Source organism: Mycteria americana, chromosome 2 (assembly GCF_035582795.1).
Source record: "Mycteria americana isolate JAX WOST 10 ecotype Jacksonville Zoo and Gardens chromosome 2, USCA_MyAme_1.0, whole genome shotgun sequence".
Taxonomy (NCBI): domain Eukaryota; kingdom Metazoa; phylum Chordata; class Aves; order Ciconiiformes; family Ciconiidae; genus Mycteria; species Mycteria americana.
The window spans coordinates 37,654,912-37,677,925 of record NC_134366.1 but is presented as its reverse complement, the minus strand read 5'-3'; the positions used below and the strand labels follow the sequence as shown (position 1 = coordinate 37,677,925).

The window sequence follows — 23,014 nt, the reverse complement described above, 5'->3', positions numbered from 1 at the left end:
ATCCTCTTCTCTGGCTGGATGTGCCTTTTAATTCTTGGCTAAAACAGCCAGTTTAGGCATGGCACCAGCAGCATTTTGCTACCCTGTCCTCACCTCAAGGCCTGGAGCAGTCCAAGTAGTTAGGGTCACACATAAATGACAAAATGGCCCAAGTGACCCCCAAGCCTGGTTTACACCTACTCCCTCATGGTTACAGTCCTATGCAAAGAACATGAGCACTAACGGCAGAGGAAAAGGGCAGCACTGAGGTCATGTAGACACAAGCACTGAAAACTGAAACGTTTCCATTTGGGTTTGCCTCAAAAGGAAGAATACACCATAAAAGCAGCTGAAGCAAACACAATAAACCTATCTTTTTTTTTTTTTTAGCTTCCCCCTCCACCTTTCTCCTGTTGGAAATATTGCTGCACAATGCAATGGATTGCTTAGAGACAAGGATAAGCCAGAAGCTCTACTATATAGAATTTGACCACAAAAACCGTGTTTCTGAGAAGTCTCTTTTTAACATTTTCCTATTAGGAAAATAGGAAATCTGACATGGAAACATCTATTTTTAATATGGGGAAAAAAATCCACCACAAGGAGGAGGAATAAAAATAATCTCACATTGGATGATTATTTGCGTTAATCATTCCAGCTGCATTTTAATTCAAACCTCTGTGCTCAGGACTGTATCAGGTGATAACCTCATGCTCCATGGTGCCACTGCTACACATCTGATTAGTCAAGAATCCCCAAAGAGTCATTTTCCACAAAGTTTTCGAGAAAAACAGAGTTTCCCATCAGGTTGCCTATTAGTAAAAGGATTAACCACAAAGGACATGGGGCTTTTCATGCTGGGAGTGTTGGCATCTTCACTCCACGCATGCTGAGTAGTAAGGCTGATAAGAGACTAACAGCTGAGACAAAATAATTTGTTGAAACTTTTAATGTTCATTGGGACTGAGCAAAAGAGAACATGCAAGTGTCATTCTTGTGGTCCATGCATCTGGTAATCAGAGTTCAGACACAGCTCCAACCATTACGTCCTACAAAAATACCTGAGGACTGATGAAGAGAAGACTAAAATCCAAGTCCTTCTCTCCTCTCTCAGTGTCCGAGACGCTTATGCACAGAGTCACTTACTCTCCTTCTCTCTGATCTAATGAATATTTGATTCTTCCATCAAACTTTAACAGAAGGAACTGGCACTACATCACTCCAGAATATTCTGTAGCCTGGCAACTAAAAGCATGAAGAATACAACCAATCTTTCCTGCTCCATGTGAACCTTAATGAAATTCAATCCACAACCAAACTAGAATCCTTTTTTATTAAAGCTTAGACGTGACTTACTTGTTTTTCATGTTTTGGTGTCATCTTCAGTGGTTTGTACTGAAATAAAAATCAATCTGAAAAAAAACAAAACAGACATCTGATTAGCATTTAGTAGTTATTTGAAAGTCATCATCACTTTTGCTAGACATTAGTAGACAGTGGAAAGAGCCAGGCTCAGTGCCATATATACCAGAAAACGTTTGTATTAACTATATCTAAGAATTAATTCATTTTTTAAAATCCCATTTTAGAAGCACTGGCTTAGTCCCCTTCTGGGGATATTTGTCATACATGGCAGTCCAGTGATGCCTGTCCATCTCTGGAAGACAGTGCTTTTCTTCATTGCTCCAAGAGCCACCCCGGGGCTCATCCTTGCACCCACCTCCCAACAGCTCTGCGCAGCCAGCATCCCCAGCACACGAACACAGCCGAGGCAGTGCTGCCTGTGCCCTGCTCCCAGGCACCCAAGCACAGGTCTGCGTGACTGCGGCTGACGTCCAGAGACGCTAAAACATCTGAGTCAGCAGAATCAAAAGCCCCTCTCAACCGTTTCTCTGAAACGGAGGTAAGCGGAGAGACAAACTGTTTGGATCCTGCAGGCTAGCTGAAACTCAGGCTAAATTTCATGGTGTCCGTGGTTTTAAAACCTCCAAGTGTATAATTAGACCAAATCAAAAAATCCCGTCATTAACTTATGTTTTCAATCTACTCTTTCACTGGAAATCCCGGTAAATTTTTAACTACCTCTGCAGCCCCATAAACCAGGTTTGCTCAGGACAGGTACCCACATAGGAAGAGCAGGGCAGCTTTATTCACTTGCTAGGTTACACACACACCACCGGCCTAAAAGCAACCTCCCTGGGAAAAGGATTTGCAATTTGCCTTTCCCCTTTACCTCTCCACATGCCATCCAGCCACTGCCAGCTAACACCTACATTGACCCCCAGCTACAAAAACATCCCATTGCCTCCTCAGCTTTTAAATATCGGTCTCCTCTTTCCAAACCAAGAGGAACCAAGCAGGATCCCTCCTTCACCCCAGGAGTACGGCTCCCTCCACTGGCCCCACAGTCAGGATGGATGCCACTCAAGCAGGAGAAGCTGAGCAAAATCTTCCCGCGCATCTCTCCAGGCAGGCACCTTGCGTTGGAAAGGGTGGATTTGCAGCTTTTTTAGGCAATCCTCGGCAGCTGTCGTCAGCTGGCTGCAAAATGTTCACATGTGACTAGGGAAGACACATGGCTACGTTTTGGGAGGTGGTTTGCTAAGGTTTAGCGATACAGAGCTTGGAGCCGCTCTTGTTATTATACAACTGTATGTTTAGGTCAAGGCCAGCTAAGGACTCCTGGACACCCCACGCCTGCCCAATGCTTCTTACAAACATGCCTAACTTTCAAAATACAACTCCACCTTTTTTAATAAAACAGAGCACAAAGATAAGCACACATATATTTCTTTCACCAGGAAATTATTTTGGAACAAACATCTTTGTCAAATTTCTACAGGATCAGTTATATCATAATAGGATACTCTGTCTCCAAATAGAGATGTCCATGCACGGGACTTCAGACATCCTAAATGGTAGCATCAGTATGGTTCCTGTCTCCATAAAGATAAGGCCACCATTTCACTTCTATAGCTAGGATTGTGCTGATAAAAGCACAGAGGACTATTGAAAACACACTCCCAATAACTTTTTGGGTTTTTTGCTCAACGTATTTATCTTTAACTGGTATATATGCTCTGGGCTGAAGGCACAGAAGAACACTCCAGCACTCCTTGCTGCACAGGCTCAGCAGCACCAAGCAGCTCAGCAAGGAGGGGCAAGAATTTGGCTCATCGGTTATAACTGCTGCAAATACAGAAGTATGTTAGGAGCTTTCCTTTTGGTGGAGATAAATGGCTTTGACCGCTCAGGCCACAAGCCCACACCACAGAAAACACTGTGCAGGACTCAGGCTGTTAAAAGAGGAAGGGCTGTTTCTGCCTGCTACCTCTCCTCGTTGGGTGCAGTTGTAAACCTACATAGTTTGGGGGCTTTTTTCCCCCTTTCTGCTCTGTTTGAATGTGGTTTTGTTTTCTAAATGGCAATTCAGATTTTTTTTCAGTTATATATCTTTATTCTTTCGGATTCTGCAGCCTCTTTCTCTCCTGTCTCTTAGCTGCTTTAAGTAAGAAATTATGCAAGCCCAAAATATCTCATTCCTGACACTGTTAGTGAACGACAGGGCTGAAATAACATACTTCATTTTGTCTTCTGCTTTCTAATGACCGAGTTATGTGCTGGTGCAGGTTAGAAAGAACAGTTTAAGCTCCAAACAGCCACTGCCATTTTAAATATTTAATGACTAAAATGAATGTTTCAGCACCAAAACCCTTCCTAAAATATTAAGGAGTAACGGCAGCCACCACCCACCCCCACAAAAGGCAGCTCAAGGGAGCACGAGCAACCAGGAGCGCTGCGAGCAGGGTGGGCAAACAGGGCGAGGGCACCTCTGCGAAGGAGGGGCATTCCACTGGCCAAGCAGGAGACCTGGAGGACACATAACCCAGCAACCAGGCACCGTTCTGTGACCATCTGCACAGGTCAAGGGCACTCATCCTACCTGACCCTCAAGGCAGCATGGTGGGCACCCATCCGACAGCAGAGGCTGCAGCTCCGGCTGGGGGGTCTGCACCATCTACCGCAGCGGTGGCCGATGCCTCCACCCAGACGGAGCTGCTGAAGGGAGAGGCTGCAGCGCGGACCTCAGACTGCAGGAAGTGCCTAGACCTTTCTCCTGGGGCAGGGACAGGAGGCAGACCTGCCTGCAAAAGGTGTGCCCAGGTGGAGGACCTCTGGTAGCAGGTGGCTGAGCTGCAGGAGGCAGTGAGAAGGCTGCAGGGAGGCTGAGAAGGAGTTCGATAGCTGCTTCCAAGTGCAGTATGCGTGGACCCACAGCCAAACAGCCAAAAACTCCCCACCGGCACACACAGAAGGGAGGGGGGCCAACAATGCAGAAGAATGGATGGTTGCAACGACAAGGACCAGCAGGAGGAAGAGACTTTCCCTGAAGCCTGAGATGCCCTTGCAGAACCGCTTCACCTCTGTGCAGACTGAAGAGGAAAGACCCGTCACACCAGCAGGGACACTGGAGCCGAGTAAGGCAGCTCAATCTGCTCCCCGTATAACACCCAGCGCAACTAAGAAAAGGCGACGGGCGATAGTAGTAGGCGACTCTCTTCTGAGAGGTACGGAGGCACCCATGTGCCCACCTGATGCACTCTCGAGAGAGGTGTGCTGCTTACCGGGGGCTCGTATCAGGGATGTCACCGAGAGGCTACCAAGCCTCATACACTACACTGACTATTATCCGCTGCTGTTGTTTCACATGGGCACCAGTGATACAGCCAGGAGCAGTCCGAAGAGTATCAAGAAAGATTACAGAGCCCTGGGAGCAGCGGTAAGGGATTCTGGAGCACAGGTAGTTTTTTCATCAATCCTCCCGGTCAAAGGGAAGGGGTTTGGAAGGGTTTCGAATCTGGTGAATCAACAAATGGTTACAGGACTGGTGCCACAGCCAGGGGTTCGGCTACTTAGACCACGGGACTTGCTTTGAGAAACCTGGTCTGCTGGAGGCCGATGGGGTCCATCTGTCAGAGAAGGGGAAGAGCATCTTCGGTCATAGGCTTGCCAAGCTCATGAAGAGGGTTTTAAACTAAAGTTGCCAGGGGAGGGGAACCTCAATCCATCCCACTCCTGCCAGTTCGATGCCAGTGCCAGCAATAGGTGCCCAGAGCATGGAGAAGGATCACAAGTCAGCAGGAGAGTACCTGAAGAGCAGCACAAAGGAATTCCAGCCACTCCAGCCAGTAAGTCAGCTTCATCGGGGGGCCCAACTTAAATGCCTCTATGCAAACGCACGTAGCATGGGGAATAAACAAGAGGAGTTAGAGACGTGCGCATGCCTGCAGGGCTATGGTCTTATTGGCATCAGAGACGTGGTGGGATGGCTCTTATGACTGGAGTGTTGGAATGGAAGGATACAGGCTCTTTAGGAAGGACAGGCAGGGGAGATGAGGAGGAGGTGTTGCCTTCTATGTCAGTGACCAGCTGGCATGCACGGAGCTCTGCCTGGGGATGGATGAGGAGCCGACCGAGAGCTTATGGGTCAGGATTAAAGAGAGGGCAGGGACAGGTGACATTACAGTGGAGGTCTGCATTATAGTGGGGGTCCGCAGGAAGACCGAGCGGATGAGGCTTTCTATGGACAGATAGGAGCAGCCTCACGTTCACAAGCCCTGGTCCTCATGGGGGACTTCAACCACCCCGATATCTGTTGGAGGGACAACACAGCAGGGCATAAGCAATCTGGGAGGTTCCTGGAATGTGTTATAACTTCCTTCTCCAAGTGATGGAGGAGCCAACGAGGAGAGGTGCTATGCTGGACCTTGTTCTCACCAACAAGGAGGGGCTTGTGGGGAATGTGAAGCTCAAGGGCACCGTTGGCTGCAGTGACTGTGACATGGTGGAGTTCAAGATCCTTAGGGCACCAAGGAGGCCTCACAGCAAGCTCACTACCCTGGACTTCAGGAGAGCAGATTTTGGCCTCTTCAGGGATGGAGAGTACCATGGGATAAAGCCCTGGAGGGAAGAGGTAGAGTACCATGGTAGCGTACCATGGTAGAGTACCATGGGATAAAGCTTGGTAGAGTACCATGGTAGAGTACTTGGGATAAAGCCCTGGAGGCAAGAGGGGCCCAAGAAAGCTGGTCAGTATTCAAGGATCACCTCCTCCAAGCTGAGGAGCAATGCATTCCAACAAAGAGGGTGGATGAGATGCATCTGCAGGTCCTGAGGGAACTGGCAGATGAAGTTGCTAAGCCACTATCCATCCATCATATTTGAGAAGTTGTGGCAATCCGGTGAAGTTCCCACTGACTGGAAAAGGGGAAACATAATCCCCATTTTTGAAAAGGGGAAAAAGGAAGACCCGGGGGCCAGTTAGTCTCACCTCTGTGCCCAGCAAGATCATGGAGCAGATCCTGCCGGAAACTATGCTAAGGCACATGGAAAATACGGATGTGATTGGTGACAGCTAACATGGCTTCACTAAGCACAAATTGTGCCTGACAAATTTGGTGGACGCCTACAACAGGCTTACAGTGTTGGTGGATAAGGGAAGAGCAACTGATGTCATCTACCTGGACTTGTGCAAAGCATTTGACACTGTTCCACACAACATCCTTGTCTCTAAATTGGAGAGACATGGATTTGACGAGCGGACCACTTGGTGGATAAGGAATTGGCTGGATGGTTGCACTCAAAGAGTTGCAGTCAATGGTTTGATGTCCAAGTGGAGACCAGTGACGAGTGGCGTTCCTCAGGGGTCGGTATTGGGACTGGGGCTGTTTAACATCTTTATCGGCGGCACAGACAGTGGGATTGAGTGCACCCTCAGCAAGTTTGCCGATGACACCAAGCTGTGTGGTGTGGTTGACATGCTGGAGGGAAGGGATGCCATCCAGAGGGACCTTGACAGGCTTGAGAGGTAGGCCCGTGCAAACCTCAAGAAGTTCAACAAGGCCAAGTGCAAGGTCCTGCACGTGGGTCGGGGCAATCCCAAGCACAAATACAGGCTGGTCAGAGAATGGATTGAGAGGAGACCTGAGGAGAAGGACTTGGGGGTGTTGAGTGATGAGAAGCTCAACATGACCCAGCAATGTGTGCTTGCAGCTCAGAAAGCCAACTGTATCCTGGCCCACATCAAAAGAAGCGTGACCAGCAGGTTGAGGGAGGTGATTCTCCCCCTCTACTCCACTCTCTTGAGATCCCACCTGGAGTACTGCATCCAGCTTTGGGGCCCACAACATAAGAAGGACATGGACCTGTTGGAGCAAGTCCAGAGGAGGGCCATGAAGATGATCTGAGGGCTGGAGCACATCTCCTATGAACACAGGCTGAGAGAGTTGGGGTTGTTTAACCTAGAGAAGAGAAGGCTCTGGGGAGACCTTATAGCAGCCTTCCAGTACCTGAAGGGGGCCTACAAGAAAGCTGGAGAGGGACTTTTTACAAGGGCACATAGTGATAGGACAAGGGGTAGTGGCTTTAAACTGAAAGAGGGTAGATTTAGATTAGATACAAGGAAGAAATTCTTCCCTATGAGGGTGGTGAGGCGCTGGAACAGGTTGCCCAGAGAAGCTGTGGATGTCCCATCCCTGGAAGTGTTCAAGGCCAGGTTGGATGGGGCTTTGAGCCTCATCTGGTCTAGTGGAAGGTGTCCCTTGCCCATGGCAGGGAGGTTGGAACTAGATGATCTTTAAGGTCCCTTCCAACCCAAACCTTTCTATGGTTCTATGAAAATACACCATTTTTTCATCAAGTAATTTGAAAAAAATGGAAATAAAAGCCCACCAAAGCTACCTTTTCCACAGACACTTCAGCAAGTCCAAGATCGCCCCAGTCACGCTGCAGCCAATTGCAAACATACTGAATGCAGTATTCTGTCTGGTAGCAAGACATATTTTAGGACTTTAACACATGTAGAAGTCACTGAAGCAGAACAGTTCAACTGTCTGCTAAAGATAAAAAGGCATTTTCTTCAGAAAAACCCTACCCAAAATACTGGTGACAGAGAGAAGCAGCCTTCAGAAGACGAACAGAAGGTTGCTGGTCTTTTTACTCATAAAAAAAAAAAAATCCACTGACAGAGAAATGAAGCAGTGCTGGGAAAAAGAATTAAAAAAAAGGCAGTGGTAGATCTGTAGTTTTGATGAATGCTTTCTGCGTGACTGAGAAAAAAACCCATTGCTTTGAGTAAGTTTTCGTTCTGCTTCTGATCTATTATCAGACTGAAGACTTTTTTTAATTATTACTTAGTTTCATATACTTAACACCTGCTCCTTGCAGTACATATTTTTGACAGTTCTTAATTGCATAACCAACGAAACCGCCAGGGAACGGCTCCACAACTGCCAACAACAACAACCCAAAGCAAAAAGATTACGTAGGATGACTTGCCATACTTCCCGTAGCCAAAAAAAACCCCAAAAATCGGGGGGGACCAAATAAGTACTGCAGTGCTTTTCTTAGGGATGACAGATAAACTGCAGTGCTCTTCCTAGGGACAGTAGAGAAACGCTATTAAGTATTACATTTTATTTCATATTTTAGAGTTGATTTCCTATTTTAAAATCTAAATTAAAATAAATTATTTAATATTACTTGGGAGTACCCTTTTATCATGTAAATGGGCTGCTCTTAAAAGGAGGAAGTAACTTCTCCCCTACATTCCCAAACTGAAAGATTAAAACTTAAGCAGTACCACAGACAAAAACCATGGCAACTTGCGTTAAGAACAGCACAAACAAATGTGAACCCTCCCTGCCACCTCACTAGTGGCTGTATTTAGTTGCACCGAAATTTTACGATTTCAGTCATTGCTGGGCTGTGGCCTATGCAACGTTCTTGTCTGCTCTGGGAGTGCTCACAGATTCCATGTGGCCAGTGTTTCCCCTCAAGCAATAAATGTTGATCTTCGGCTCAGGAATTATCCATCCACCCACCTTTGGTTATTTCTAAACATATAACTAAACAACCACCTTCAAGCTTTAACGGGGAAGAGTGATTTATTTTTAGACCTTGGTGATGATTGAAAGTCTTATCCAGTCACAAGCAAAAGTCCTCAGCTGCGCTTCAAGACTGTTCCCATCATCGGTATCAAATGAAGCTTTCCTTCAAGGCTTCAGTGTGACCAAGAGAGAGACAGATCCCAATTAAACCTCTAAATACTTGAAGTTCTTTCCTGCATTTTATGTTTGGCTTACCTTAACACTCGTAAAAAATGTCATAAGAATTTTAATATACAGCCTATAGAAAGTTCAGCTGCATCCATACATGGAGTTCACTATCACAGAACATGCCTGCGTGCATCTGACCACACTATGTTCCTGAAAGGCAAGCCATCCATGGGGATTTGTAAGGAAAATACACCTGCAGGGTGTGATGGTGGGAGGGGGAGGACATGAAGAACAGACCTGTAATAAAAGAAGATGCTAGCTCTGGAGAGTTCAAAAAAGACTATAATAAACTCAATAATCCCATGCTAAAACACACGTAGTACTTAGATTCGGGATAGGACAATGCAAATTTCTTTTCGGGAGCACTGATTGTATTTGCAGAAGCCTCAGGTTCTGGACTAATTCTGAAAGGTCAGTCACTGGCAGGGAGCATCGCTGCTGGGGAAAGAGCATCTCCTGCAATTCCTGCACAGAGCAGAGGACCCGAGAGACACCTGTGCTACTGCTGTTGCAAGGGAGTAGAAATTGGAGGAGCTAAATCGCCACTTAGTACTAACTCACAGGTAGTCAGAAGCATGGATGAAATATTATTATAGGTTTCAAATGAAAGGATAACAAGCGGGAGAAAGCAACATTAATTGTTTATGGAACAAAACCGCCTGAAATCATAAGACCAGCCATACTGTATATATCAGTGGAAAGGTGCATCTAGTCCAGTAGTGACTTACAGTGACTCGTACTGCAACCTCAGAGTACAAGAAACCGGCAAAATTTTGAGTGCTTATTCCCCAGTTTTGAAGAAAAGAATGTGAAAACTATATACAGGTAGCATACATTTATACATATAAAATGTACCATTCTGCAATGCCAAACTGATCACATCATAACATAGCCTGGCATTTACAGGAATTGGGTATGTGGCCATCACAGAACTACTACTCTTGTTGATAGGAAAAAAAAAAATCTTATTCAAATGCTGTTCCCCAAGCAGGGACTTCCAGTCAATCCAGAGTAACTCAGCCTCGGCGTAAGCAGATGCCTTCTACTTCGCCTGGTCCAGTTTAATACCTGGGGTCAACCCAACTGCGCTCATCAGGAGTCGTGAGTTCCCTTCTGTCCCTCACTGTCCATGAACGGGATGGTGAGGACTGTAACTCTAGACTGTGCAGGTCACAGAGCATCCTTCCTTCTTTCATCTACCCTGCTGGTTATCTGCCTCGCCTTCCCTCAGCAAATCACTGTAAAGGTCTGCTCATTAGAAGTGAGAAAAATATGAAATGCATAAGCATTTTCATCTAAACTCTGCACAGCACTCAGATGTCTGCAGACTGCTTAGTGAACTCAACACAATAAAGTACCCCTTGAGCAAATCCATCTCGATTTCCAGCTCAAGTTACCCGTTTCATCAGTGCTGTCTTACAGTAGCAGCAGAATCACTTTGCTGATGAGCAGGAAACAAGGACACTGTCTAAATTGCTTTTAAAAGAACAAGAGCTTTCCAAAGACTGACAGAATTCACACACCTTCCCTCCAACCACAACGCTACGTAGAAACGCGCTGCCAAAAATCATGCCTTTCCGGCTGCACTTGAAATTCTGACTTCCAGCCACCGCTGCCAAGAGGTTAGTTAACTACTCTTTTCCTACAGGATTTCACTCCGTTTGGTTGCTAAATGCTTGTTTATGGCCACCAGGTATAAGACAGCTCCTCTTTAAACACTACGTTACTGTTTTTCCCCAACCAGCCATTCCCTTGTGCTGCAATCTTCCTAGCTATTGAGACCTGTTTTATCAAGACAATGAATTCAGTCCACTTAAAAAAATTATCAAAGAAATTTTCATTAACTTCAGAGGAACATGAGAATCAAAGAGTTGATCAAACATACACATTTTCCTCTCCCCTCCAAAATACATACGTGACATGGATTGCAGTGTCAGGTGTGGGTCACAGATTTCCAATTACAGTGGCATTATACCACTGTATATACAGTGTATATACAGTGGAATTGCATCAACTTAATACCATATTGCTGGACAGCAGTGTGACTTACATGCCAAGGCTCTCTGAAACCTCTAAAAGCCTAAAGACAGACAAGAAAGAAGTACTAAGAAATCTGTTCACAGTAGGAGAGAGCATCAGATGTTTCATCACTCTCCTCTTTTTTTTTTTTTTTTGGTCTCAAATTGCAGATGTATCCTCAACTGAAGGACTTCAGACTATTCTGCAGTTTCAGTGGGTTGCTGATCCCAGGGCAACTATTACTTTCTTTTTCTCCCATTAGACAATACCGGTAAGGCTAACACTGGCAGACTGGGCTTTCAGGCAATGGTTCGAGAAAGGTAATTGTGGGTAAAGACACTGAAAGAACAGTACATGCCAGTCTTCATTGTGGTAATTAGTTATTACTCAGGGCTGATGCTCACCACAGCTTCTGCAGACAACCTGGGGACCACTCAAAATTCTCCTCCAGCTCTGGCTCTGCCATCTGAGCCTGCCTTTGCTACTCTTTCCAAATATTATGGTGCATAATAAGTAGCTTAAACTACACTAAATGGTTTTGTAGCATAAATAATTACAGGGTTTGTTGCTAAGGCATTTTCAGAAGGCCAAAAAAGAGATGAGGCAGTGTTTGAAGGGAAGCATTGGTGACCTCCAAGGTAAATATGCTTGCTCCACAGAACTTCTGAGAAACTGATTTCAGAAGCAGCAGCAATCTGGCAAGTTCAGCCATCTTTCAACTCTAGCTGTACTCAACATGGAAAATAATGGATAGGCACTAGACTTCTTACCGATACTTACACAAACAGGGCATCCCACTGGCAGTAGAACTGCCTTTGAAAACAAAGGGAAAGAAGCAAGTAATTTCCAGGCTATACTTGCTGACATAGTACCCCAGTACTTTCCAAGTCGAAGTTCTGTTTAGTTACAAAAGTGATGAGTGAAGACGTACACACGTATAGATACACCAACAAGAACCAGCAATATAAAATCACGGACAGATAAACCACCCGTAGATATTTTTATATGATGCCAGTTACAAACAACACCTTAGACAGCTGTTGCTTTTACAAGCTGGACTACAAAGAAGGGATTTGTACACTGAAGTACCAGCATTTCAGAACACCGACTAAAATCCTAAGAAAAATCTTAAATGCTGCTTCTGAAGGAGGGTTTATGTTCAGAGAACATATACTTTTCTGTATTCGAAAACTTCATGTTTCTTATAGAAATTAAATATTTCATTGCATTAAATCAAACTAAGTTGCCCCAAAAATATTGTCTTCCCCAAGGTATCTCTCTGTAATAACTAATTTTTACTTATGGGGAAAGAAGGGCTGATGGCAGCTGTATCTTTCCCGCTGAGTAAGCAGAGCAAATCAGCAAATGCTGCGCAGGCTTATTGCAACATTTCTTTTTCAGTCTCTCAAGTGCAGAGGCTGACATCACCCAACCCATTCCTTCCTGACTCACCCCCTGGAACATTTTGAATCTCATCTGCCAGAAATTTCACATTTTTTGCTCATTTCAAATGCTTTTAATTTATGATAGTATTTTTCTCTGCTGCTTGAATTGCTGTCACACAGCACTACATGTTTTAGCTTGACTTTCTTCCTGCTGTGGATTTCCTTATTCTACCAGAACAGCTATTTTTGTGACGCATCACCTGGTCCCGTCTAGGAAGTGCTAGTACTTGGTCTTGTCCCCAGAGAGGAAAGTGAAGTGAAAGCAATAGTCTTGGCCCTAACCACAGAATTAGAAGTCCCAGTCTCATGATGTGCATCTGGGGAGATGGCTAGGAAAGACCAAGCACAGATACAGTCCAAAATAAAATGAATAGTCAAGTAATAACGTCCTGAGACAGATCTATTCTAAGCATTCTCTGTAACTGCAGCTCAAAACAGCAGGGAAGATAGAAAATACTGCAGTCAATACAGCATGCTCACCAAGCATTTCGATCAACTCTGGTCAAACTGTTGTGTTTCTTGGGTCTTTCATTGACCAAGCCCATAGGGAATGATTACAACAGTCCAGCTGGATCAGCCATCCAGTCTCTCACACAATGGCAATTCACTCTTCAGGCTCTCTTCCCCTGAAGAATGCATCAGATGGACCATCATTACTGCAAAACCTTACTGGTGTTGCATCTGTGTCGCTGCATCCATATATTGCACTAGTTCATGAGCGGGATCTATCAACAGTTAGATTAACCATTTAAGAATGTATTAACAGTGATTTAACTGGGCAGCTTGTTTGTTCAACAGGCTTTGCACAGGCTCTTTTCAGACCTCAGCTGGGAGAGAATCTTGCATCCCTACTTTAAAATTTAGCCCCAGACTACACACCTAGTGTAGACAACCTTTTCCTGGCCAGCAGGTCAAACAGATCTTCCTTCCAAATCTACCTGTGATGACGAGTGAAATAACAGTCAGAAAGCTTCCTTGCGAACAAGCAGATTAGGAAGGCTTCGTTTCTGCACAAGTATTTATGCGTTTCGAACAGTTCTTCATAAAATCCCGAAAGGGATGTTTTGGCTATAAATCTTCTCTGATTCTTGGATCCTACTGCCCAAACCCAGTTTCGTGGCCTGGGAGGTGGAGGGACTGTTTAAGCCACCATCTTCACAGCAACCCCCACCTTCATCCGCCCAGAGAGGGGGAGACAAGGGGTTTTACCTCATCTGGAAGGAGTGATTTGCCTTCCTGTCCCCCCCAACAACCCTGTTGATTCAACTCCAAATAGTCATACCACAACCAGTCTTCCCCGTGAGCAGACAGACACAACGAATGCAATGTAGTCATAAATTCTTGGGGAGCAGACCAACTGACATCACAGCCATTAAACTCTGGTCTCATCATTTTACATGTGTGAAGACATGCGAGGGTATTTTTGGGCTGTGTTCCTCCACACCGTGAGAGACGAGGCTATTACATTTAGCTGTTCTCAGAGCAAGTATGATTGCAATGACACTACGAACCGATGCGACTATTTATACATGCAAATGCCCAGCACATCTTAGGCTCTGGCATTATCAAAATGCTCTCCAGCACCCAAGACTCGCAGCTATTTCCCTTCTCCCTGTAAACACTCCCCACCACTCCCCTACACTCCCCTTACCACCTCACTTTTTTGTGCCTCCTTAGTAGAAATTAATTTCTTCTGGGAAGAAGCATGCCGCTCTTGGGAAAACAAAGCCTTCCCCTCTGGGAAGACAGCTGAAGATCTCATTAAAACGGGTACCAAAGTAATGACTAATTTAAAACCACACATCACCATTATGCAATTAAAACAATGAGACTATTAGAAGGCACAAAGTTATAACCCAGTAATTGTTGCTGTACACGTGGAGCAAGGTAGGCGAGCAGTTAGGGCTTCCCCGAGGTAAAGGAGGGGCAGGAACTTGAAGGATGTGTTGGCAGCACACAGAGGTCAGGGTATATTACTCAATGTCAACTCCATAGTAAAATAGATGCTTTGTTGCAGGAGCAAAACATCCGTTTTGCTTTGAGGTATAGGATACCTGTAAGTGAGTTTATCCTCCTGGACAACTCTGGTAGAGAAGAAAGGGATAGGAAGAAGTAATTTTCTTAAGCCACAAATCCTTTAAATGCCAAGAAACACGGATTTCTTCATAACACAAAAAGCAGGCATGGAAAGCAAATTGTGTTCACTTTTTACACACAAGATTTACTGGAGAGAAGATCTGTAACAAAATCATCGCTGGTTTATTTGTTCTTAAACAAATGAAACTCATCAGTATGCATCCTCCTAAACGGCTCTGTGGCCATCCATAATGTCAATCACGTGAAGACACTGGAGCAAAAAGAAACTCCTTTCAAACCGATCAAGTCCTTCCTTTTGGGCCAGGCCACAGGTTGATGCTGAGTTGTAAAGGTTTTTGCAGGGTTCATGTCTATTGATGAATTCCTCTGTGGTACTGGGAGACATTTTAAATAACTTGTGCTGCAGTACCAGTGAGACAGCATGTATATAACACACCCAGCAAAGTCCAAAAGGAAACTGGTTTCTGGGACCAGAAGCCCCGAGGGCATTTAAGGATTCTGTGAAGACATATCACTAATTAGACCTCGAGAAGAAAAATACTATTTTGAAGTTCTCCAATTCGAAAGAGGATCACTGGAGGAACACAGTGGGAAATGCAGGACCATTTGCAATTACATTATTGGATTATGTTTCATCAAATCTCCCACTGATCCCCCTGTCCTGCACAAATCTGGACAAGTAGGATTCAGATAGCTAAACATAAACATTCAGTGCCTTTGTGGCTGCTCACAAGATGTCCTACTTACTCTTCAGCTTCTACCCAAGAAGAAGGTGGATCAACTGTAGGTCATGTGTCATGCTGTCAGCCTCATACAGATGTCCTGGATTCCCTTGGACAGCCCCCTTGAAAGGCACCGGTCACCTACATCCAGGCAACCAACCCATGCCCAAGCTGTACTGTGTAGAGATTTAGCAAGGAATGCTACAAATAAACAGATCCAGAGCCAAAATACTCTGCACCAGACTTTTGCTTGTAGTTCCCTGTAGTCAATGAGCAACTGTAGCATGATTTGCTTCTCTATCCCAAGAGTTATCCTGCCAAGAAGTCAGGAAATTCCTGTAGGACACATAGCTGTTTTTTCCTCTTAGTATTTTTAGTATCAGAAGAACAAAAAAAGTTGCTCAGTTATTTTTTTGAGGTAATAAAAAGATGCAAAATGTTTAACAAGAAGAAAGAAAGAAAAATCACAATAACCTAAATTAACCAGATCTCTTTTACTTCTCTGCTTACAAAAGCCAAAAGATTAAGCATGCTACATACCACATGCATGGAAATAAGATCCACATGATACATTGCAGAGATATGATACACTGAATGTCACCTGCCCTATCCTACCTACCTACTCCCAGGAAGCAAGGAACACCTGCAGCAGTCCATGCTGCTGAGCAAATGTTCACAACCTTTTTATTTTGGGATTTATTATAGTGTGGGTTTTGTTGTTTGTTGGTTTGGGTTTTTTTAAAATCAGCCTGCTAGAGAAGTGTTTCATTCTTTCATATGGTGAAATTACAAAATTGTATGACAAAAGCAAAGAAGGTTGCAGTTGCCTGAAATTATGGCGATTAGGAAAATTACTAAGCAAAAATTGACTAAAATAGGGCGGCAAGACTCATTCAGCCCTTTACAGTCAGACGGGCCCAACTTCTGTATCAATATTCTTGACAGCATCTTTCACTCGACAAGATCAGAGGACCAGCAGAAGAGCACGCGGAGGGGAACACCACACTGAAGCAAGCACATGTGGTACCAGCAGACGCAGCCCCTCGGGCCAAAGGCAACGCTGCTCTACAGCAGGGGCAATAAGCATCGAGGGGATGGAAGGAAGCATCAAGAAGAGGTGCTCTAGGGCTGCTTAATTAAGTAAGGAGGCGGGTGAGCAAAACCACCACCATGGACTTCCGGAGGGCAGACTTTGACCTGTTCAGGACACTGGTTGAGAGAGTCCCTTGGGAGGCAGTCCTGAAGGGCAAAGGGGTCCAGGGAGGCTGGGCATTCTTCAAGACGGAAATCTTAAAGGCCCAGGAGCAGGCTGTCCCCATGTGCCGTAACACGAACCGGCAGGGAAGACGACTGGCCTGGCCGAACAGGGAGCTTTGGCTGGGACTCAGGAAAAAAAGGAGAGTTTACCACTTTTGGAAGAAGGAGCAGGCAACTCAAGAAGAGCACAGGGATCTTGTCAAGTCATGCAGAGAGAAAATTAGAAAGGCAAAAGCCCAGCTAGAACTCAATCTGGCCACTGTTGTAAGAGATAATAAAAAATGTTTTTACAAACACATTAACAACAAAAAGAGAGCCAAGGAGAACCTCCCTCCTTTATTGGATGTGGGAGGGAACATTGCCATCAAGGATGAGGAAAAGGCTGAGGTACTTAATGCCTTCTTTGCCTCAGTCTTTAATGGTCAGACCAGTTATCCTCAGGGTATTCAGCCCCCTGAGCAGGAAGACAGGGACGGAGAGCAGAATAAACCCCCCATAATCGGGGAGGAAGCAGTTCACAACCTGCTATGCCACCTGGACACTCACAAGTCCATGAGGCTGGATGGGATTCACCCGAGAGTACTGAGGGAGCTGGTGGAGGAGCTTGCCAAGCCACTCTCCATCATTTATCAGCAGTCCTGGTTAACAGGGGAGGTCCCAGACGACTGGAGGCTTGCCAATGTGACGCCCATCTACAAGAAGGGCCAGAAGGAGGATCCGGGGAACTACAGGCCTGTCAGCCTGACCTTGGTACCAGGGAAAACTATGGAGCGGTTCATCTTGAGTGTGCTCAACAGGCAAGTGCAGGCCAGCTGGGGGATCAGGCCCAGCCAGCCTGGGTTCATGAAAGGCAGGTCCCGCTTGACCAACCTGATTTTCTACAACCAGGTGACCCGCTTAGTGGATGAGGGAAAGACTGTAGACATCATCTACCTGGACTTTAGTAAAGCCTTTGACACTGTCTCCCACCGCATTCTCCTAGAGAAGCTGGCAGCTCATGGCTTGGATGGGTGTACTCTTTGCTGGGTAAAAAACTGGCTGGATGGCTGAGCCCAAAGAGTTGTGGTGAACGGAGTTAAATCCAGTTGGCGGCCGGTCACAAGGAGTGTTCCCCAGGGCTAAGTTTTGGGGCCAGTTCTGTTTAATATCTTTATCAATGATCTGGACGAAGGGATCAAGTGCACCCTCAGTAAGTTTGCAGAAGTGTTGATCTGCTGGAGGGTAGGAAGGCTCTGCAGAGGGACGTGGACAGGCTGGATCGATGGGCTGAGGTCAGCTGTATGAAGTTCAACAAGGCCAAGTGCTGGGTCCTGCACTTGGGTCACAACAACCCCATGCAACGCTACAGGCTTGGGGAAGAGTGGCTGGAAAGCTGCCCGGTGGAAAAGGACCTGAGGGTGTCGGTTGACAGCCATCTGAATATGAGCCAGCAGTGTGTCCAGGTGGCCAAGACAGTCAATGGCATCCTGGCTTGTATGAGAAATAGCGTGGCCAGCAGGACTAGGGAAGTGATTGTCCCCCTGTACTCGGCACTGGTGAGGCTGCACCTCGAATCCTGTGTTCAGTTTTGGGCCCCTCACTACAAGAGAGACATTGAGGGGCTGGAGCGAGTCCAGAGAAGGGCAACGAAGCTGGTGAAGGGTCTGGAGCACAAGTCTTATGAGGAGCGGCTGAGGGAACTGGGGTTGTTCAGCCTGGAGAAAAGGAGGCTGAGGGGAGACCTTATCGCTCTCTTCAACTACCTGAAAGGAGGTTGTAGAGGGGTGGGGGTCGGTCTCTTCTCCCAGGTAACAAGTGATAGGACGAGAGGAAATGGCCTCAAGTTGTGCCAGGGAAGGTTTAGCTTGGATATTAGGAAAAATTTCTTTACTGAAGGGGTTATCAAGCATTGGAACAGGCTGCCCAGAGAGGTGGTGGAGTCACTGTCCTGGAGGAGTTCAAAAAACGTGTAGATGTGGCACTTTGGGACATGGTTTATTAGGCATGGAGGTGTTGGGTTGATGGTTAGACCAGATGATCTTAGAGGTCTTTTCCAACCTTAATGATCCTATGATTCTAATTAGGAATAGGACGCACGAAGCTTCAAAATGACTACTGCCACAACCTTCTCTGGGTGGGAAAAGCTATTTTGTAAGACATTCCTGTGCAGCAGCAGCGTGAGCTCTGTAAAAATTTCTAGGAACGTAGCCTTTGCCCTTGTTATGTTCTGGTCCTCATTGTTTCAGTGCTACTACCTTACATTAGTCACATCACCAGTCCTGGCTAGATGGTGACAGTTCACCCAGAGAAGCCACACGACAACACGTTTACCAACTGCTGGCTTGATTTAACGCCCCACCTCCTCTTCTGCCTGAGAATTAATCAGTTTGACCCAAATCCCCAGTGGTTTTTGCTGTGTATGGAAGGGAAATCCCAGGACGCTCAGAGCCTGCGGCACAGCAGGGCACCGCTCACGTCCGACCCCTACGCTGCATCTACGCTAAAAGCATCACAGCGCCGCGGGCATGCAGCGAGCGCAGAGCGGGTACACCATGGCTAGTGAAAGGTGCTGCCTTCAGAATAGCTGTTGTTCAGGAGTTAATGCGGAAAAGCATAGCTGAAAACAACTCTGAAGTGTATTAAAAGATGAAAGGGAGAGGCTTTGAAGAGTAAAGGCAATGTTTACCCAGCTTTGCCTGCAAGGCAGGGAACAAGGGAAAACCAGAAAACTGAAAGTCTGTTGAGACAGGATCTAGGCAATATTTCATGAAACATAGCAATGCAGTGTTGTGATGCTACTCCAGCTTTCTACGGGGCTATCCCTTATTGATTGTACCATAAACATATCTTGAAAGAAAAAAAGCTAAAAAAGAAGCAAAACCCAAAACAAACAAAAAACCCCACCAAACCTGCATCATTCAAATAAATTACTATCTTATTCAAGTATAAAAACTATTGCAGCAGATTCTATCACAAAACAGCTAATTTTAGGAAAGAGCATCTGCAAGCTGGCAACTGCTGTTTTGCAATATTATAGAAGCACTAATCTGTAATTCCAATAGCTCGGCTGATAACAGTTAACTGCAGTTAAACTACAGAGACATAAATGAAAGAGGAACCAGGATACCAATATAATTTATAATGGATTTGCCACTTGTATGAACATTTGGAGGTACTTGATTAAACAACTACTTCTGTCTATGTTCACAGATAGTGTCTTGTTTTCTATTTCACAAGTTCTCTGGGACCAAGGACTGCCTTCTTGCCTGTATTTGCACAGCGCCTACCATGGGGCACAAGTAACTGGATGAGGCTTCTAGGTGCTACTGTCTTCTAAATACACTATAGCGTTGGGAGAGATGATGTTGTTACTACCTTAGTAGTAATATTTTCAGAACGTTTACCTCCTTTTAAAAAAAATTCCTTAAACATAATTATTTTGCAAATAAAATTTAAAATCATAATAATCTATAATAAAGCTCACATGTATTATATGCCCTTAAAAGTATATGAATACAGGCATGGTGCACCAATGCAAGTTTCTTAAATTGAAATTCATTAAAAGGTAAATACTTCTTAGATTCTATATAAAATATGCATGATAAACAAGAGACTCTTGGATTTCAAGTCAAGCATTATAAACATAGCATAATACCCTAGGCTGAAGTAGGCATAAATATTATTTTCATCTTCTATACCAAAATAAGTGTTTCTATTTTTCCTAAAGGAAGTCCAGTTTGTGTGGTGCAGGAAAGCTCTGCCTTGCATTACTTTTAGTTTCAGTTTTCCCTAGCACAAACAGGAAGACCGTCCTCCTGAGCTGTTTCTTGTCAATGTGAGAAGCAGAGTGGGCAATGAAAACTCAAGCTGCTGTTTTCCTTGGGCAATGGGTGATGCGGGCATGTGCCAAGTGGGGGCTTCAAATGCACCCGAGCGGGCCAGACCCCGGTCCTCAGGGGCCTGGCTCCACACCTCCGTCTGCCTTTACCTTTTCACCACTGCTAGTAGAATTGGGCAATATTTACCTAAAATTGCCACATCCTCAAAGGGGCTGTGAGAACACCCAGCCCGTCACGCTGATCTGATGGCGACTGTATGTCTCTATGGGGCCATCCCAGCGGGTGGGTGCGAGACAACAAGCAAACACGGGTGTTTCAAGGAAGAGCGCAGGCAGCTGCCTACGTGCCTCTGTGCCTAATTCCAGAATGCGGCCCAAGGCAAACCCAGCAACTCAATCACTGGAGCTTTCTTTGGTTTATAAATCGGTTAGTTTTAATTGCACGCTGTGTTTTCAGAGGCTTTCTTCATATGTATCCAAAAATGCTCAGGCTGCTTAATTTAAATAACACACAGCATTTAAAAACAACAATAAGGCAGTCTCCTGACTAACACAAAAGGTACAACAAATACAATGTATTTAATATAAAATTATGCCATTACATATTTATATGTATATATATATACACATATATATGTGTATATATATACACATATGTATATAATGTGTATATACATTATATATTTATATATTATTATATGCAATAACGTGTATGGTTATATAACATATATAGGTAATAATATGACATACATACACGCAGAGCTTTTGCACACATCAAGGTCATAGTTGCCAAAGGTGGTGGACTCACTTTAGCAAAACAAAAAGCCTGGGTTCAAAACAAGATTAATAATTTTTTAAACCAAAGTTTCTTACTGCCTGGCGTTAATCATTACTAAGAGTAGTCACGTAGCCGTAAATCACAGGGGAGTCCTCCGTCAAAGAGCAGGGGAATAAATACTCTTGAAAAGCCGGGGCGGAACCAAGCCCTGCTCCAGCCGGCAGCTCTGCAGCGGGGCTCGCTGGCTGCACCCAGGCTCTCCCAGCCGCTGCCTAAACCACGGCTTATCCCGACGAGCTCAGGCAGCGCCTCACCGTCACCGGGAGCCCGGAGGAGGACGGCTCTACCCACCCAGCCGCGCCGGCGCCTGCGGCTGCGGACACACGCACACAGCCCCAACAGTCCCGCCCCGGGCGCCCGGTGGGCTCTGCCGCTGTACCGGCAGCCGCGCCGCGGCCGCTTCCCCACCTGCTCCGCGGCGGCTCCGGGTGCCGCGGCCGGGCCGGCTCCCCCCGAGCCCCTCGGGAGGCCGGAGAGGCTGACACCGGCTGACACGGGCTGACAGGCTGACACGGACTGACAGACCGACACCCGCCGACACCCGCCGCCCCACTCACCGCTCGCCGCCGCCACGCACAGCCCCAGCGCTGCCGCTCCCGCCGCCGCCCATAGGCCGGGAGGAGGCGGTGCGTCACCAGCAGTGGGCGGGGCTACGCTCCCCCGCCCCGCCCACCGCCATTCCGGGGGCGCCGGCAGCGGGGGGGCAGAGGGCGGGGCTTCCGCGGGGGAGGACGGGGAGGGGGCCGGCAGCGAGCGGGGGCGGCTCGGCTGGGCTCGGCCGGGCTCGGCTCGGCTGGGCTGGGCTGGGCTGGGCTCGGCTCGGCTCGGCTCGGCTCGGCTCGGCTCGGCCGGGCTCGGCTCGGCTCGGCTGGGCTGGGCTGGGCTCGGCTCGGCTCGGCTCGGCTCGGCTCGGCTCGGCTCGGCTCGACTCTGCCCGCCGGGTGCCGAGGGGAATTCCCGGCGGCTGCTTAATTTTTAAGCCCTGTGTTCCGCACCTGTATTCTGGAAACCCAGAGGCGCAAAGAATGGCTTTCCTCAAAAAGAGTTATTTTTAGGAGCCTTTTAGTTAAGGGGGGGAAAAAAAGGAAAAGAAAAAAAAGAGAGAAATTAAGATTGATAAATCAAATTAATTTTTTAGGGTTTTTTTTTTTTTACGGTGAATAAAATCCCTTCTGAAGGTCTATTTTCAGCTTTATTTGATTTCTCAGGAAATCAAAATACCAATACTTTTGTTTCCTTACTGGTTTTGTGTATTTTCCCTAGATCACATCTTTTCCCTAGATGTTAAAGTTCCAAGAGGGATTTGAAATACATGACTAACATGGTGTGCCAGCGCTTGGAGACGATCTTGGAAATAGTACGGTACCTTTATGCCACATCTCTGGAACCCCGGATTCGTGGGGTTTGGAATCTGGCTCCCGAAAAGGAGCTTAATGAGCTCGGGGAAATCATTTATCTGTGAGAATGCTTGTCTCTTGCTGCTGAGGCTGTTCTTGTGTGCTGAAATTGTTATAAGAGGCATAGATAAAAGTGCCTGAGGAAATATCCACTAATTAGAGTGGAAGGAAAAGAGTTAGTTTTCTGTTACAACAAGAAGTAGTAAGGGTTTCTGCTTCTGAAGAGCTTGAATGATCTCTACTTATCTATGTACTGATAAAGAATCACCAGAGAATCTGAGCAACTTCTCCTTTTTTAAAAAGGGGAAATAATTTGAATACTGTTAC

General features: G+C 46.0%; 1 protein-coding gene across 2 annotated transcripts in view; it reads right to left on the bottom strand.

Annotated features, from left to right (window-relative positions):
* SNX10 (sorting nexin 10) overlaps positions 1-21,797 on the bottom strand; it is a 39,550-nt gene extending 17,753 nt beyond the window's left edge. The window contains exons 1-2 of one of the 2 annotated variants that reach the window (XM_075493031.1): positions 21,699-21,797; positions 1,336-1,391 (exon numbers count right to left, since the gene is read on the bottom strand). In XM_075493031.1, coding sequence (XP_075349146.1) covers positions 1,336-1,359 — 24 coding nt within the window. In that variant the 5' untranslated portion in view covers positions 1,360-1,391; positions 21,699-21,797. The other variant, XM_075493032.1, reaches the window with a different exon arrangement.
* Between the last annotated feature and the right edge of the window lie 1,217 nt (positions 21,798-23,014).